The sequence below is a fragment of the Cydia pomonella genome, chromosome 1, assembly GCF_033807575.1.
Source record: "Cydia pomonella isolate Wapato2018A chromosome 1, ilCydPomo1, whole genome shotgun sequence".
NCBI classification, from domain to species: domain Eukaryota; kingdom Metazoa; phylum Arthropoda; class Insecta; order Lepidoptera; family Tortricidae; genus Cydia; species Cydia pomonella.
In genome coordinates this window covers 39,024,720-39,044,099 of record NC_084703.1, presented here as the reverse complement: position 1 = coordinate 39,044,099, position 19,380 = coordinate 39,024,720, and the positions used below count along the sequence as shown (strand labels likewise).

Genomic DNA, 19,380 nt, shown 5'->3' with positions numbered 1-19,380 from the left:
TGGTAATACCTCTAGTACCTCTACCGGTATTTATCTATACAAAACTGCCATGCATCTCTCTGGCTTTTGTGAAATTTGTTATGGCTTTGATTGAATAGGTATTGTGTAAAAATAAAACTGAAAACGAGAACATACAACATGTTTCAGATTCCGTTATTGTTTATTCATAAAGGCCGGTGCACGTGAATCGAGTTATTTGTTGACCTCCGTTTCAGGCGACACACTGCAGTAGCGAGGGTATACTGGTATCTAATCCGCTCAAAGCCGGTGCGAGCTTGGGGCCAAATTCGATATTTGGTATTCTAGACGAGCTTTTCCGATCCCGTACATTGTTTCGGCCATAAAACATAGTCCTTTTTGCTTTTCGAATATTGATTCCTTTCGTTGCTTTAGCTCGTCCAAAACAAACGAATATTCTCTTGATGGAAATTGGATTGCCCGGCTTAACGTCAATTTCAAAAAAACTGAAACGGGAAAAGGAAGAAAAGCTTGATCAAATACGAAATCCATTGCATGTCTATTGAATAGAGCGTTAATAGTGAACTTGTTGAATCGACACTACGAATTCTTTACAAATATTTTTTTTGTAAATAAATTTTTATTTGCATATCAAAGTCGATTGACTGTTTAGGTTTTCTCTACCAGATTCATTAACACCGTTGGAGATTTGTCTTCCAGTGAAAGTAAAGATTTATTTATATACAACAAATAGATCAGAATTTGCTTTTATTACGTGTAGTAATGGCTTATGTCTGTAATGCATGTCAAATGGCGAAATAAAAAATATGTAAAGTACTTAAACATCCAACCTCTTTAGTGTGGACGTATAGATTATGGTCAAAAATAAATTTAAATAATTTGAAATTTAAAAAGCACTACAAACTACGTAATGAACCACTTTTGAGCAACTGTATCAAAAACATGTTTTTAAAGTATGTCACTAAGTCATTTGAACTATTCTTTATCAACAATTAGACTATTTACCTATAGCGCAAACATTTATTTAAAGTCATGCTATAAATGAAGTTTTGTTAAAAATACATGTTTAATATTCTATTTCTTTTTGTATAATTAAAAAGATACAATTGAATAATTAGATATTAAAATTAAATATTTTTTACACAATTTTTAATCGTAGCTGTTTGACAAGTGCCTTTACGTCAAACAATAAACAAAATCGCGGACCGTATTTGTCATTTTAGCGTATATACGAGGGTGGGATGATAAGTAACTGGCCTAAGTAGAAAATACTTGAATTTCGGTGTTAAAACTAATTTTATTTTTCGACATAGTCTCCACCTAGCTCTATGCACTTATTCCATCTTCGCTCTAAAGCAGCGATGCCCTCCATAAAATGATTCTTTTCGAGGCCTGCAAAATACTCCTCCACAGCGGCTATGACGGCATCATTAGTGGCAAATTTCTGTCCACCCAAAAAAGTGTTAAGCTTCGGGAACAGGTGGAAGTCGGATGGTGCCAGATTAGGCGAATAAGGTGGATGGGGCAGCAAATCATACTTTAATTCGCCGATTTTTGCCATGGCTTTAACACATGTGTGAACCCTAGCGTTGTCTTGATGGAAGATGATTTTTTTTTTGCTAAGCCTGTTCGTTTTTGATGAATGCATTGATGAAGCTTATCTAAAAGATTAGCATAGTATTCCCCATTAATAGTTTTACCTTTGGGAAGGTAGTCTATCATCAAAATTCCACTAGCATCCCAAAAGACGGAAGCCATAACTTTTCCAGCCGACTTTACAGTCATAGCTTTTTTGGGACCCGAACATCCAGATTCAGTCCACTGTTTTGATTGAATTTTTGATTCTGGCGTGTAGTGGTGAACCCATGTTTCATCTGTTGTTACAAATCGACGCAAAAAATCAGCTTTATTTTTCTGAAAACGATCCAAACATTCTTCCGAATTTTGCACGCGGATTCTTTTTTGATCGTGCGTAAGCAATCGCGGCACCCAACGGGCGGATAACTTTTTCATATTTAATTCTTCACTTAGAATATGATGTACCCGTTCCTTTGATATCCCTGTAGTGTCAGCTATTTCTGATAACTTCAATCGTCGATCTGCCAAAACCATATCGTGCACTTTGGAGACCATTTCCGGAGTTGTGGCACTTTTTGGACGTCCAGAGCGGGCTTCATCTTGGACACTTGTACGGCCTCGTTTAAATTCAGCCACCCAGTTTTTTACTGTGGCGTGAGAAAGAGCACATTCACCTAAAACATTCTTTAACTCTTCATAAATACCTATCCCCTTCATACCCTTCATGTAAAGAAACTTTATCACCGCTCTTTGTTCAATTTTATCCATTTTGAAAACAATCGTCACAATATATTTTCAAATAACAGAAAATCGATAAAATATTTAAGCCATCAAATTTAAATTTCGAACACAGATAGCCAGAGACACGAAGCTTAAATTACGCTAGTTTATTTTTAAATTCAAACTTTTTAAATAGCTAAGGCCAGTTACTTATCATCCCGCCCTCGTAATACTTATTTTGCTTAAAATATTACTTTTTTCTTTGCCAGTGTGATTTAAAACTCGTGTGTGTGACATGAGAGGTATGAATGTCGTAAACTAGTCATAAAAACAAGGATATTGAGTATCGTTAAAAAAATTGTCTTACCATACCTGCCTTACTGTTGAATAAAACGTATACATATTTTATTAAGCTGAAGGAGTAAAACACTAATTACAATAAACTGACTTGTAAAGTTCCTAATCTTCAGCTTGCCACCGAAGCAATTTAATAGTATATATAACTGTCGTTGTGCAAATTAGGACAGCAACATCGCGCTGGATCAAGTATCGGTGAAACTGGAATATTCAATTGAGTTAGTTTTTATTCGTTTAAAGTTGTTTATTGCTAAGACTTAGGGCCTGTTTCCTATTTGCCACTTATCTGACGAATAAAGTCATCGTTGGTGTTTCACAATCTTCAAATAAGCTTGACTGGTAGATAAAGTGCTAAGTTTTGCAGGAAGTTTTATCTGATAGTTAAATTATACTTTATTTGCATATTTCCGTGCGTCACAGACATATTATAGTATTTTATGCATCAGTTGTATAAGAAGGGTCAAAAAAGGCGAGTGGCGTGAGTTACAATGTGAGCCGGAGCCGAAGGCGTAGGCGAACATTGTAAAGGAATACGCCACGAGAAATTTTTGACCTACTTATACAACGTTGCATACAATATTTTTCCTACGAGTCAACAAAAATAAATCTTAATTTAGGTAAACAAATTACAGCAAAAGTATATAGCCAAGACGCGCGAGCATACCTTGTTACGCGCCCGGCCCGCCCCGGGCCGCGGCTGGCCGGTCGGCGACACCTCCTCGTAACTCATGAGGCCCTGGTACTTGCTACTTGCTAAATTAATTTTTTGGACAGTTTTTTCTCAATTTTGGCCACCGTAGCCTACGGAGACTAACAAGCAACGCTAAGCGGTCTTCGTAGTCTATGGGTGTTGCTATATTACGGGTGTCACATGCGTGTTTCTGACTTATGAAGTAATTATTTTTACTATGCAACCAAATGAATATTTTGTAAGTTGGCATCAATGCACTTAGTTTAAAACCGTATTCGTTTTGATTTTGTTAGGTTGGTAGCCATTAATCGCAGTAACGTTATAGCGTATAAAAGCACAAGAGCTTTTATGAGGAATAGACAATATAGACTTTTCTTGAAATCTTTTATGTATGTTCTTATATTCGTGTTAATGAATGCATAAATGACAGATAACAGTTGAGGAGTAGGAAAAATATGTTAAAACAGACGGAGTACCTCGGTACGGAGTGAAACATGGCGAGCGTTTTCGACTTAGCATACGCGAGTGACCCGTTTTAACCTATTAAATATTGTGAAACTTAAACTAAATATAAAACTTTTATTTATTTGTTTGTTTAAATGGAACTATCATTGCCACGTTGGTTGTTGTATAAAAAAAAGTAAGACCGGCACCCGCTATTTTCACTCAAAATTTAATTGTATTAAAATAATTCATCTTAACCTGTGAGCGTTTTCTTTATAAAAAAAGTTAATGTGATTAGTTTCATTGTTCATCACTTAATGTAATATAAAGTGCTGAATTGATAATATCATTTAATTTCATGGGAGTATTCGCAACCATAGGTGTAATAAGTACTCATATAACCAATATTTGTATTATTGTGGTTTTTTGTACGGGTGCAAGGATCATTAGGATGTCTTATTCGCCTACGTAACATAAAAAACATCTCGGAACTCGTTCATAATGACAGACTTTGTAGAATGGCAACAAAATGTACCTATTATTTTTGCTATTTATCCCGCTAAACCTGCGTGAAATACCTTCCTTTATGAGCAAGTATAATGAAAATCATACAGCTTTCCTCGAACCCTCGAGAACCTACATGATAAATGGTTTATTAAGAAATAAATACTCCAGAGTAAGAGAATATCCGTGACACAAATCAAATAATATATTACAAAAGTTGAGTCACAGTCCGACACATTTTATAAGTACTTTAGATCACTAAATGATATACCCAAAGTAATATTATGGTATGAGAAAGAGAGATGTCAGAGATGAAACCAGATAGCGAGTAAAACCAGATAGCACTCTATTTCTCTAAGCGCCACTTGCACCATCCCAATAATCGGTTAAACCGTTAACCCAGTGTCAAATTGTACTGGTAACCATATTAACTCCATGCTTAACCGGTTAACCCTGGGTTCATGATTGGTGCATGTGACTCTTACAAGAAAATCACTAGAATACAAAGCGCCGCGAATTGCTTGTTAGTAACATGATACTAACTAATAGCCCCCGTTTAAGGCAGCCTATTATGACGCATGGGTAACTACGGAACCCTACACTGAACATGGTCTGACATGCTCTTGGCCGGTTTCTTAAACCTATCTTTTGTAGAAAACTTGGCAATATATTCAGAATTTGTTAGCAAACATAGCGAGCGCTACGTGATAGTAGAGCAGAGATAATGTTACGCGACAGCCAATTTCCTCGCATCTTTCTGGCTTTATGCAACAATATGGTTTAAGATCGGAAATAGTTTGATTAAAATATGTCTCCGTTTCGTTATTCGCCGCATTCAAAAGATAACTGTATTAAAGTTGCGGAAAATACACTGAAAATATTATTATCCTCCCATGGATACAATTATTATCTCGGTTGTGTGATATATTATGGTTAACACTACAGCTAAAATAATAGTTACAATTTATTGGTAGGTACATAATTACGATCTGCGCTTAATTGATACTATTAATGCATTACGATTTTGGGTAGGTAGGTAATCTAATTTTTAGATGGATCTGATTTTGCATTTCTACGTTTGATCTACTAAGGTACCCGAATTTAGGTCCGATTTGACCAGCCAAGAACAGAGTGCACGATGCCAGACATAACATTTTGACGATTAATCGCCAGCTACATGCTTAATATTACAGTTTTAGTCTTCCAACGCCGAAGAATGAGAGCGCCTAATTTGAATAAGATAGGGAGTGACGCGAGACGGCGAGAGACGCGATGCGGCTAGATCTACAATTTCGCTGACTAATATGGGTTAAATAAATAATACACGTTTCAGCAAGCATCATAAAATGTGATTTATAGTATTATTGGCGTTACTTTTAAGGTAATTTATCTTTTTACCAAGTAATGTACCTAAGTATAAATAAAAGTGAGTTTTAATATAAGAAATAAGCAAGAATGAATAGGCTACTACTGAACCGGTGAGCTGCATCTTAGACCTTGTCTTCACTTTCCATCAGGTGTTACTAGAGCCAATCGCCGATCAGTATTTTAAATAAATAAATAAATAAAAAATATAGGTTTGAATTATTTTTCTATCAAGCGAAGCTTCTTCCAACCAAGTAACGGGTGTCTGACTGAACTGGATATCACATAGGGTACCGTAATCCTGAAATCCCACTCTGTAAAGCTATTGTAAGGTTTTTTGAGTTTTTGTTTATTCAAGTATTTTAAATATTTTACTTTAAATTCACTAATGCAGCTACTCACAATACAATTATTTACTAATTATTAATATTTTGTTTTAAAAATGAGAACAAGGAAGTTACAAGCATTTATAAAAATACTTAGATCTTAGGTATTAGAACTTATTGGACGTCCGGATATGTATTTGCAATAAGTATACATTATTATGTATTATGATATTCCTATTTCGAATAATAGCACGGACAGGCTCGCACATCGCACAATGCATTAATTATCAGCTTCAATATCAAATATGAAATTTTGTACATAACTATTACTGGTTTAATATTAAATAACACCCAAAAGCGCTCGTCGTTAAATGATAAATGCCAAACTATTTGAGACGCGCTAATGAACAACATCTATTTATTTGAGATATTTTAACATTGCAGTGTTTCAAAATATATGGCTTTTTTTTTAAATCTATTTGACTCTTTATAGAACAGGATCTCTAGAGTATACCTACATAATTATTAGACTGCAGTTTGACTTCTGATCCTTGTATAGTGGTTATTCCGAGGCTATAAGAAACCCAATGTTAGCAAGCAGAAAAGTGGTACCATTCCTCCCACCAGCCCCTTAGTATTCTCATATTTACTTTCCCGGTCGAAAAACAGATACTCTTCACAAATCGGAAGTGATTCTAGCTATTAGCATAATTGCACTGCCTGATTGATATTCAAATCAAATTGCGGTTTAGTAATTATGCATACGACGCAGTTCTAGAGATCCTGGTCTATGTAACGTTTTATAAATTTTATGTTTTACCCGATTCTAAAATTTCATTTTTTTTTTTATTTCATTTAAAACAACCAACTTCAAAAAGGATAAAACATCCCTTTCTGCTGGCAACTGATATGTTTGAAGTCGGTGCCAAGACAAATCAAAACAATAATAAGGAAAGACAGCTGTCAATTCGTTGTTTGTGGGTATGATAGGGGAGTTTTATCTAACAAAATTAAATTATAAAAGTACGTTATTTATATGTATAGTTTTTACCATAACAAATACCTAAGAATATTATACTAGGTCCTATTAAAAAGGTCCAAAGATGCAGTCGAAGCTGTGCGGTAAATATGGACAGAAGGTCGAAAAGTCGAAAATCTCTATCTGCCTTTCTATCGCTCGATTCCGCTTTCTATGCCAGAGTGCTCGAGAGACAGATCACGACTCTCGATTTTTTTAGGGTTCCGTAGCCAATTGGTAAAAAACGGAACGCTTATGAATTCATCATGTCTGTCTGTCTGTCCGTCCGTATGTCACAGCCACTTTTTTTTTGAAACTATAAGAACTATATACTATTGAAACTTGGTAAGTAGATGTATTCTGTGAACTAGGTTCCTATCAATTTGAAAGGAGTGAACGAAGAACTATTTGGAAAAACAATATTTATTAAGATTGTTTTAAATAAAATTGTGTAAAATTATAGGTCCAAAGAATTCAGGAACTATTTGGAAAAACAATATTTATTAATATTGTTCGAAAACATACTACAATATTAATAAATATTCCAATTGAAAAACAATATTTATGAATATTGTTTTAGATAATCTGAAAATGTAACGTTTTATTCAAAGTGTTATTACAGTTCGGTCAATGGCTACGTGTAGGTACAAAGTTAGCTATTAAATGTCAAATCCACGTGGTGCATTTGAGCAATCACATGAAAATCACTTTTTTACCAAAATAGCATTTTATCTTATTTATGCATATGAAAATAATATAGTCCTAATTACAGGACAGACTATTTATTAATTCTACTATACACGACTTATACCTAAATTAACAAATATATATAATATATAATATAATACTTTACATAAAACGTAAATTACTAATTAATTATTTATATAAAAACGGGACAACTTAACCATACATGCAGTAAGTAGGTACTAAACTTATCTAATTTCACGTACCTGAAACTTATTTTGATGTTAAACTATTACGCCTGCGCTGCAATAAGGTTTCAAGCTCAAGTGTCTGAAAATCTTTAGCGAAAACTCTCCAAATGAGCCGACGAAAAGTAAGGGGTACGTGCAAATAACATTCAAGTACTTCTGCCTAAATAATGGATAAATAACCAACAAAACCATCTTAATACTTATAATGCATAGATATATAGGTACAAATATTCAACCGAATCATCGACAGACGAAAAAAGCAGTCGAAGTCAAAGAAAATAATCCATGCGCGCACTCGGACATCTAAGGGTGAACTTAAGCGTAAACGTAACCTAGCGTACCTTTATTTTGCCTCGAAATTCATGGTATCTGCCAAAGAATGTCCCAAAAATATCGATTCACGACGAATATACCATGTCTCCAGCCGAGACAAACGCCCCCTCCACTCTACGTACACATATGACACGACACGTCAAGCGAGATATGAAATTGTTTTCCCGCCACTAAAAGTTCTTTGGCGAAAGTTCAATCACTGTGAGGAAAAGTTCTACAAACTGGGTTAAAAGAGTCTGAAAGCAATTCAGTAAGTTGTATCGGTATTTTAAAATCAGTTTTTTTGTGAGAAGGATATGATTAGAGAACAGACTAAAAGTTTCAATGTATCGTTCAGACGTAGAGGAGGACCATGCGACAGGCTGGCGCGTGTTCTCAGCTCGACTGACAGCGACCCCTGCACAGCCGCTGCCGCCGCGCGCAGGCCCGCACCCCCCGGCATTGAACCCCTGTGTAAAGATCTTGCAAGCTTTTAGAGAGACGAGACCACGTGCCGCTCGGCACTACCGACCTTCTGGAACTAAAGCTTAAAATAAAATTTAAGACACTGTAGGTGGAGTTAAAACAAAAATGGATATACCATCACCAAGCGTCAATAAAATTTTCTGCATAATTAATTTTCTAAAATCAATATATTGTTAGACAAGGACGGCAATAGTTTAATCAAGAATCTTTCTAAAATTACAAGATCTTTTCAGCTTGTGAAACAGGTGATATTGCCTTTTCTCTCTACATATACCAGCGCCTGACTTCATGGGGCACTAAATGCTGCCTTATCTGTGATGACAAACTTTCGGCCAATAGCGTTTGAAGGCAACTTCGCAGCTGACTCGGCATTTGCCAGAATTTCAGGGGCGACCTTTCTTTTTATTTACGTCTCTAGCTACCTTCCCCAACCTTACAGCGCATGCGTGTACCCTACAGAAACCAGTGCAGGTCAAACTGCTGTGGACATTTCACACTTGAAAGACCCTTACATACTAAATGACTGTTAGGTGCTTTGCGGGAGTTTTAAATAATCAAACTACTGCAAAAAAATTCGCTATTATCAATATTTATAATTGAAATTAGCTACAAGTATGAAAATTTTGCAAAATGTCAATGTATTCTACCTACTTACTGTAAGATTCAAATGTTTCTAATAAACCAGAGAGCTTACCGCGAACCACGTTCGACGTGTTACCTCTCTGTCGCACTTGTAAATTCGTACGTAAGTGTGACGTCGAACGTGGTTCGCGGTAAGCCTTCTGCTGCTTATTGTGCCCCAGAATCTACCAAAATGTGAATAAAAATGTGTGCGTGCACTGCGAGTAAAAACGACTCATACAACAAGCGCGCGTATCTCTTTATTTAGGAATCTAATAAAAGTGAGATACCATAGTTTTACCGTCAGCCGCTAGATGGCGCAGACAAACATAAAAAAAAAGCTAATCGCAATAAGACAAATCCCAAAATTCAAAAAAATATTATAGTCTCCTCTTCGTCGATGACGCAGCCTTCGTAGCTAACTGTCAAAGTGGCCAAATATATCGTAACATACCTTTGTTACTACAGAAGGATATTTTCCTGTTACAGTTCGTTACCAAACGTAAGGCAAGTACCACACTACAATTGTTAGATCATAAATATGATAAAATCTTAAGTGAGTTTCAGTGTGGGTTCCGCTAGAATCGTAGTACAATTGACCAGATTTTCCTCCTCAAACAGATCATGAAGAAAAGCTGGAAGTATGCTCAGAGCATCCATTTACTATTTGTCTTTTCGCTTTGTCGATATGATCCAAGTAACCACTAGTAAAAGCCTAATGCGCGTAAGAGTAGGCGACGACCTAACGGCTGATTTCGCGGTGAGTACCGGACGGAATCAAGGCTTCAATTTGGTACTGGAACATGTTGTCCAAAGTTAGTTGAATTCGGACTTGAATTCGGAGCCGAAATAATGGAAGGCATAGACTGATAGGGTAAGCGGATGACCTATCCTTGCTAGGGGAAAGCCGAGAAGAGGTGGAAGTATCGGCAAAGGCAAAGGTCTTAGAGCAGGAAGCAGCAAAAGTGGGTCTCAGAATCAACCACGGTAAAACAGAATATCTCCACATGAAGCGGTACAGGAACAGTCGGGCCCGGAGAGAGAATCTACTTGTGGGAGAAAGCACCTACAAGGGAGTGTCTAAGTTTAAATATCCCGGGTACACTGTCACTGATACCCATACAAGAGACGAAGAAAGTAATATCCGTATTCAAAACACCTTACGCTGTAGTGCTGCGCTCCATAAGGTGTTGGTGGCCAAGCTACTTAATAGACATACTAAGCTACGGATCTATAAAACCGTGATTCGCCCCATACAGATGTATGGATGTGAGGCTTGGACACTAACACTCAAAGAGGAGATCAGCTTTTAGTCACAGAACGTAAGGTGCTGAGAAAGTTTCTGGGACCCATTAAAAGAGACGATGGCAGTTGGATGTCATTCCAGATCTAGAGCAGAGCCCAACTGGGGAAGTACCTCCACCTTACAGAAAACCGCAGCCAAATAACACTAGACCCTACTCATAGTGTTGTGTTCCTGCCGGTGAGTAAGGTTGCCAGAGCTCAACGAGGGGGGGCGGGTTTAGGGTCGGCAACGCGCATGTAACTCCTCTGGAGTTGCAGGCGTACATAGGCTACGGAGACTGCTTACTAATGTCCTCCGATAGTTTCCAGAAGTGCGAAAACTGTAATTTTTACTGGTAAAGGTAATATTTACTGGATTTCAATAAATCAGGCGTCGTTATCATATTTACTTACTTACTACTTACTCACACACCCAGCCAAATCATCACATTTAGAGGGATGATGGCCTCGTTGCACTCTCGGAACAGCCGCAATCGCCTCTTGACTGTTTTTTGCATACACTCTGTCATTCTGGCGGTTACAACATTCTTCAATGGTAAAAAAAATTCATCTGTAAATAGTATTTTTCGGTGGCCATTTTGTGCGTACCGCTTCAATAACACGCGACTTCTCTCTAGCCTCATAGTCTTTAATCGTCCATTAAGCAAATAACCTTTTTGTCTGCGGTAAGCGTGTAGTCCAAGGTCTTCATTGATAATTTTTTAGGGAGCTTCTCCTCACAGACATCTGTATTGCCAACAACTTTTGCTTCCGGACGGGGTTTCTTGCAATTCTCGCCTTTACTGCCTTTATTAGAGCTGGGGTCCGAACGGTGCGTGGTCTTCCAGACCTCTTGCGGTCATCGAAGCTCTGAGTACTATTGTATTTATTAATTGTGCGATAAACAAATTGTTTGTTGATTTTTAGGTTTTCAAGCAACTTCAAAATCATGTTTGGCGGATGCCCACATTCGTGCAACGCAATTACTGCGATACAATTCTCTTTTAGGCCCCAATTCAATATAGATACGACGAGATAAGCGTTATGTGTGGTATATAATTATAGCTCACAAATTCACCACATTATGTCATTTTTTATTTTTTCGCTAGCATTTGTTTTAACGGAAATAAAGAGGTTGCAAATCGAGTAACAGAACTTAGTAACCAACTAGGTAATATTACAACATGGCATTTACAAGTAGCTGAAAATTTTTAAGCATTATAAATTACGTAAGTCGCGACATCTGAGGGCCTACCGCGAACCACGTTCGACGTGTTGCCTCCCTGTCACATTTACGTACGAATTTACAAGTGCGACAGAGAGGAAACACGTCAAACGTGGTTTGCGGTAGGCCCTCTCTTGCCAAGTAGAAATACTCACAAATTCGCTACACGATGCCAGATGTCGACTACGAAAATAGTAATGGTTTGGTAATGGTTTTGGTAAGAAAACTGGTGTATGGAGTGAGGACTTATTAATTTCTCTATGCCTAGTATTTTTTATCTCTATGAACTGGAACTCAAACGTAGGTTTGTAACCGTATAACCGTATGAAAAACGAACGCGAATGTAAACAGCAAGCGCGCGTCCCCCGCGAGCACCTTTGACTCGTGGCCATAAAACCGCTCCGGCTGCGAGCCCGGTTTGAGCCCGGTGAGCGGCGAGCCGAGCCAAAGAGCATATAATCACTACGTTTTAAGAGACGGGACTTCCATACTAGCGAGTGGAATCCCTTTGTTTCGCAAATCATTACCAAAATGTACGACAAAGAACTGTCAAAGAACCATAGTACCAACATAAGCAATTTAAATAGTGTAGTACGCTACACGCTTGCGTTTCTTATCGATATCGATAAAATGGGGAGGGTTGAAATATAGACTCTTGTCTACAAATTTTGTACTCGAAATCAAGTTAGGATCGAGTCCACATTTAAGTTGTACGTTATATAGTGGATAGTTCTATGAGTGGACTAATACGTGGTCGGGCTTAATGTGGACTCGATTTTTTTTTAGAATACCTTGTTGTTATTCACCACTAGGAAGGATCAAAGTAGCACTTTTTTCCCTACTAGGAGGGATCACTTTTTTCCGTTTTTTGCATACTTCTTAGGTTAAATTAATATAGCAAAAATATTTCCACCTTAGGGTGGTATTCCACCTATCCAAATTCTTGGTCCAATGTCATTGCGTCTCACTCTGTCATTAATCAAAATGTCAGACGCAATACACATTGGACAAAGAAATTGCATAGGTGGAATACCACCCATAGGCGTTAACACTTGAATCCCTCACTACGCTACGATTTTATTTTAGAATACCTCGTTACACTCAGATTGTAATTATAAAATCCTTCACTATTTTTTTCTTAATTTTTTTTTATTAAAAGCACTATTTTAAAATGATCTGCAGATACATGTTTCAATAAATGTAACTTTTCTATGGGAAGATGTATCAGGTCTTCGTTCCCAACAAATTTAACCCACTGCCTGCATCTGAAAACATACAGCCTTGGTTATGTACAGTTTATATTCCAAGTGTTTGCTAATGAGATGATCAACTGATTATTTAGCGCTAATATGCATCTATAAATCAAATCATATATGTTAAATAATGACCATTAATGCATAGATGATAGATAATTTTCCACTGAAAATCTTCGACGAATTAATTTTGTGTCATATTGCATGCAAGTTCTCAGGAAATTTCACATATTTTATTTAATTACTTACACTGATATACAAATAAACATACAATTATCGATAGTTTTAGTACATCCCTAGTTCACAACTAAAAATAATATAAAATATCAAATTTTCGATGTGTTTAAAGCCTGCTGCACCAAAATAAGGTCAAAAGTATCTAAAGCAATACGTACCGGTCTTTATCCAAGGGAAATTTCGTCATAAAATCCCTTTTTTCGTGATTTTCTCGAGTGGCTCGCTTGCCACATATTTCACACTTAGTAAACCGTTTTCTCGGTGGCATTGTAACAAACTCGTTCTTTACTCTGATCACGGTTCACTATTTTCGATATTTTCACTAAATAATAAAGAAATTGCACGAAATACCCGAACAAAACATTGAAGCCTTCATAACAAACAAAACAATTAGGCTGACAGTTGACTTGATGTAAACTTGACAGAATAAATAGCACTGACGTTTTATTTTTCTTCGTTGGCAAAGATTTGCGAAACAAGTTCCATACAAAACTTATTTTGTTCCTAGTTGCGTCAGCCTGAGCCGAGCCACGAGCCTAAAGGGCCCTCCACACTCGTTCGGTATTTGGCCCGCGTCAAAGGAGACAGGAAGCGCGAACTTGCAAGACTCCACACTCGCAATCGATTCGCTCACGAGTCGGTTAATCTGTTAAACTGTCATAACTTGGTCATAACCTTCTATGGCGGTTACTTGGTTATATTGGGTGCGAACCTGATCTCAAAAATCAATTTGACAGTTCCCAGTTTGAAACAGTGCCTTGCCGCAAACTAAATCCGATCAGCTGACGCTTCGGCGCCATCTTGCCGCGAACCAAACTTCCAAATCGCCGTGAAGTTGTGCGAGTGTGGAGTTTACGTCAACGTCGCGGTATGTTCGCTCCGCGAAGTCGCGCCGCGATTCACTCGCAGTCTGGAGGGGGCTCAACGTTTACATACGCGCAAGTTTAAATAGGAGCAACGAATTCGATAGATGAAATACCAGTTAAGTTAATCAATTTATTGCAACGGCATAGTTTGTGCAACAAATGAAAAAATATGAAGGGCCCTCCACATTCGTGCGCAAATCGGGGCGCGAAGCCGCGAACGCGAGTGTGGATGGCCCTCGCGTCGATTTCGCAGATTGTTCACGCCTTCGTGCCTTATTCCCCGTTTTTGTCGGTATTTGGCCCGCGTCAAAGGAGACGCGAAGCGCGAACTTGCAAGACTCCACACTCGCAATCGTTTCGCGCCGCGATTCGCTCACGAGTCGGTTAATCTGTAAACTGTCATAACATAACATTCTATGGCGGCTAACCAAAAATCAATTTGATAGTTCCCAGTTTGAATTAGTGCCTTGCCGCAAACTAAATCCGATCAGCTGACGCTTCGGCACCATCTTGCCGCGAACCACCGTGACTTCGAAATCGCCGTGAAGTTGTGCAAGTGTGGAGTCTACGTCAACGTCGCGGTATGTTCGCTCCGCGAAGTCGCGCCGCGATTCACGCGTATAGTCTGGAGGGAGCTTAAGGTGGCTACTTGGTTATATTGGGTGCGAACTTGATCAATCAAAAATCAATTTGATAGTTTCCAGTTTGAATCAATGCTTTGCCGAAAACTAAATCCGATCAGCTGACGCTTCGGCGCCATCTTGCCGCGAACCAAACTGCGAAATCACCGTGAAGTTGTGCGAGTGTGGAGTCTACGTCAACGTCGCGGTATGTCCGCTCCGCGATGTCGCGCCGCGATTCACGCGCATAGTCTGGAGACGGCTTTTGATTAGTATATGAATAAACAGATAATATTTCATAAATTATTTATAATTGATTTTACATTCCTTACCTATATATTTTTTTACACTACCTATTCAATATTAACGAATATATCGTCACAAAAACTCGAATATGTTCGAATACTGAAAGTTTCGAATACTTAGTAGGTAGGTGTCTGCAATTCCTATCTGTGGCAGATGAAATGATCGGAATTCATGACAAACAATAATAACAGTGTTAGCTTCTGCTCAATATTTATTTTATTTATTTAATTAACTTAAGTGTTTCCTGAAAGTAAACGAAAAGTGTTGCAATGGCTCAAGCTGAAGATACAGAACTTCGAGATTTAGTGTTAGAAGCTTTGGAAAAGAATGGATCGCTAGCTAAAATTCGTGCCTTACTTCGTGCGAATATTTTCTTGGCGTTTGAGGATGATTGTGAAAATATGAAACAAAATGTGAATTTGGACAACATTTTAAAAATACCAGAAGGTGTGCTGGCGTTGTCGATTGTTCACGAGTTTTTAGAGTTTTGTAACCTTAAAAACACGCTGTTTGTGTACATGTCGGAGTCGCGCCAGGGCACGGAATACATGTATGAGGGCCGAAATATTTTGGTTGATCGACTTCAGTTCTTAAACGGTAACCATGATTCCAAGGAGCCTGTTCTCGTCACGTTCGTAAAAAATATCCTCAGACCTCACCAGAAGAAGTACTACGAGCAGGGGGACGCCGGCAATGCGGGCCAACATGACTCGCTTACTGCGAAACAACGCAAAGATGACCAAAACTGCACTTACATTGTTCATGAAGACTCCAGTATGTCAACTAGTAATTCAACTTCTGACAATTCATCAGATGAAAAGAATAAACTTCACTTGAAATTACCTCTTGACAATTCAGATACAGACACATCCAGTGACTCAGTGAGAGATAAAATGAGCTCAGAGTATATTCCCAACCAGCACATACTGTCTCAAGCCAGAAGTAATGTTGATAGATTAACCCTTGACCAACACTTGAGTCAACACAATGACACTCCCCCTACAAATCTGCAAAACCGTGAAATTAAGCCAAATATAAATAACAGTAGTGAGTCCACATCATATGTAGATATTAAATCATTAAAACCACCAGATGAGGCAAATATAACAATACCGGTTATAGCAGTTGACAATGTTAACAATAGTCCTGTAAGTTGCCAGAAGCCAACTCACACAAGTTCTCAACCTGAAAATATGAAAGCAAACTCCGAGTCTCCATCATCGGCAACTATGAATAGTATTTCATCACTATCTTTGAAGCATGAAAATGGAAAGAAACTTCAAAAAAGCACCTTGCTGACTACAGATGATCCTACTAAATCAGAGAATGAAGTGACAGAATACAGTTTGGATTTTTCACTGTCTCAAGTCTCTAGAAACAAGAGCATACCTGAAAGTCAGCTGCAACTTCCAGATCAGATAAAGGATCAAACTTCGCCACTCTTAAGCCCACATCAGAATTCACAAAGTTCTCAAAGTTCTGTGTCCATATCTGATGTAGCTGACCTAATTGAGTACAGTGACCGAAGTTACTTATTTGAACACAATCAAAATAAAGATAAAGAGACTGAAGTTACACCATCAAAAGCAAGTAATAAATCTAAAAATGCAGAAAGTGATCAGAATTTAGTTCCAAGTGAGGATTCTGGTGATTTTTCAGAATCTCCTATCCCATCACTTTCAAACTTAAGTCTTGATGTGCATAGTGATTAATCTAAATCTTATCTATGAACTTAGCCGACTCACATTTATATCAATTATTAACATGGTTGCTGCGACATAGTGACTGTAACAAAAATGTTAATTTTAGAGTAAAACAAAATATTATTGAGATGTGTATAATGTAATGTCTCAATCCTTCTCTGTTTGTTGAGGGTGCTTGTGGTATTGATTATCTATATTGTTAGGTCATTTCCTATTGAAACCTATTTACTCATATATTCTTAAGTAGCTAAATAATAAATCAAATGTAAAATGTTAAAGTAATATCACTTATGGAGCCATTGGTTTGGTAGCCATGTTACTACTTGGTGCTCTAAACAGATTGCAAGATGTCTGAAATTTTAGACCATGTACCAATATTTATGTTCTCAGGAGATAGTCAAGCTCTTTCTCAAGCATTTTTAATGCCAACACCCTTTAAATCCTTTATTACTTTCAAACCCTAGAGGTACAATATTTTTGAGACGACCAACCCATGGCAATTATTTGATAAATCTACTATTAGTCCTAATAGTTGTAGTTATGTAAGTATGTGGCAGTAGCACACATACAGTCACATCTGAAAATATGGACACGATCGAAGTGCCAAAAATATGTATACACGACCTTATGCCCCATATATTAGGGTAGTGTATACACATTTTTGGCACTTTGTCCGTATGGATATATTCAGACGTGACCGTACCATAATAGTATGTATACCAAAAAAAACAATATGACTACCAACAATTAGTAACTACCCTTTTCTATCAAAATGGCACATAATTTTTCATATTTGTTACATCAACTATTGTATTAATATCAAATACGGAATTTAGGACTAGGAAATTAACCACAATAAGGATATTTCCTTGTTAGGTCCCTGTATTTTAGTTTTTTTTTGTACTATTTGACTTTATCATGGCATTAACCAAACAAAAGCATATTATATGAAAGCATATAGTATAAGTAGAGTAGGGGCCACTTGTATGGACTCTAGGGCGGTTTTAGACTAGCTTATTTTTCTACACGAATACGATACGATCGTTACGAGCTTACACGCGCATTACTTTTCCTTACATTTAGTCTATACGAGCTTACACACTTGTACGCGTACGCTCGTATAAAAAGCTAGTGTGAAACCTTAGAAAGGGGACACTCAAATCTGAGTGTGAAATGTATTAATGTTATATGTATATACATACTTTAATAACTTTAATTCAAAGCAAACTAAACTCGTAGTACTGAAGTGCTTACTGTACATAATTGTTAGGTAATAAAATAATTCCTATTCTAAGCCTGTTTTACGATATGTACGAAAATTACTGCTTTTCTAATCAGACACCAGTTGGTTATGAATTGATTACCTATTTGACAGTTCCAGGTGTTATTTGAAGTAATAAAGGTTGTGCCTTATTTATATGTACCAAGATTCCTTTGAATATAGCTGTCTACTATGTTTAAATTCTAGTCTTAATATGCAACCGGTTCCGTCCAAATTGCTCCATTGCCATGTCAATAATTCAGGAAAAATATCTGCAACCATAGCTTATTTACTTTATTATCATGAATAAAAACTGTAAGTCGCGTATTTTGTTTCTTATTTACATAATTGTCATGTCTCATAGAGGCACCATAGATGAGGCGAGGTCAGATGAGAATGATTCATATGAATGCACCTATTCCCATCTGTCCAGCGGGGACTGAAGGTGAGGTGTATTCCCCTTTTCATTCTCTCTTCAGTCCAGTTCTGCGGGTTATTCCCACTACAAAACCACCAAGTTGTTACCAGTGGTAACTACTGGGATTTTTTCCCCACCTTTTACCACTGATGGGACTGACTGGGAAAAAAAATCCCACTAGTTACCACCAAAATTTGGTTAGCGTGCAATACTAATAAAACAGTATAAATATGGAGTGCTTTAATGAATAATGAATTAAAATTATAATAAAATATTCGTTTAATTATAAGTCGATTATTGTTACAGTAAACTGCCTTAAAAGTGGTAAAAAAAATCGCTCTTTGACTGAGTTGTTTGTTCGTTCGTTTAATTTTGACATTATTTATTAAAAGGGAGTTTATTGTCGATGGCGTTTACGCAATTGTCAACGATGCTCCTATATGAATACAACGGTGCGCTACGCAGAAGCGCCCTTGACAAAAGATCCAGGTTTCATAGGTAACGTCACAATTTACAAATAACAAAATAAATGCTCTCATTGCTGTCGCGCAGACCAGCGTAACGTGACCGAGACATCGATAAAGAGAGCTCGCCAGAGATACTCGTTTATACTGGTTGATCTGAGCGCCCAGCAGTTGGTGATAACAGTCCTACAACATGTATGGGGTTATATTACGTGTTAACTTTTAGTCGCTACGGTGGCCTATCCTAATCCTACGCGCCGATAGCAATTCAATAAATGTTGTTAAAATTTTATTTATTTATTTTTACGTATAATAATTATTTTATTTTTGTTTTATTTGGAATTATTACATATATTAATTATTACATTATATGTTTTTTTTCCTTTTTGCCATCAACCTCGAGAGCA

General features: G+C 37.3%; 2 protein-coding genes across 3 annotated transcripts in view; one reads left to right on the top strand and one right to left on the bottom strand.

Annotated features, from left to right (window-relative positions):
* The window catches only part of LOC133522728 (gamma-aminobutyric acid type B receptor subunit 1), a 179,208-nt gene extending 166,922 nt beyond the window's left edge, over positions 1-12,286 (bottom strand). For both annotated transcript variants that reach the window (XM_061858165.1, XM_061858157.1), the window contains exon 1: positions 8,259-12,286. The gene's annotated coding sequence lies outside the window, so the exon portion shown is untranslated. The remainder of the gene's footprint in view (positions 1-8,258) is intronic.
* Positions 12,287-15,251: 2,965 nt separating this feature from the next.
* On the top strand, positions 15,252-18,418 carry LOC133522788 (dentin sialophosphoprotein-like). The gene has a single exon (XM_061858238.1). The coding sequence runs from the start codon at positions 15,397-15,399 to the stop codon at positions 16,837-16,839; it is 1,443 nt and encodes a 480-aa protein (XP_061714222.1). The 5' UTR covers positions 15,252-15,396; the 3' UTR covers positions 16,840-18,418.
* Positions 18,419-19,380: the final 962 nt, after the last annotated feature.

Bases quoted from the DNA above. Each gene is read 5' to 3' on its own strand.
- LOC133522788 (XM_061858238.1), top strand. From the start codon at position 15,397: ATGGCTCAAGCTGAAGATACAGAACTTCGAGATTTAGTGTTAGAAGCT.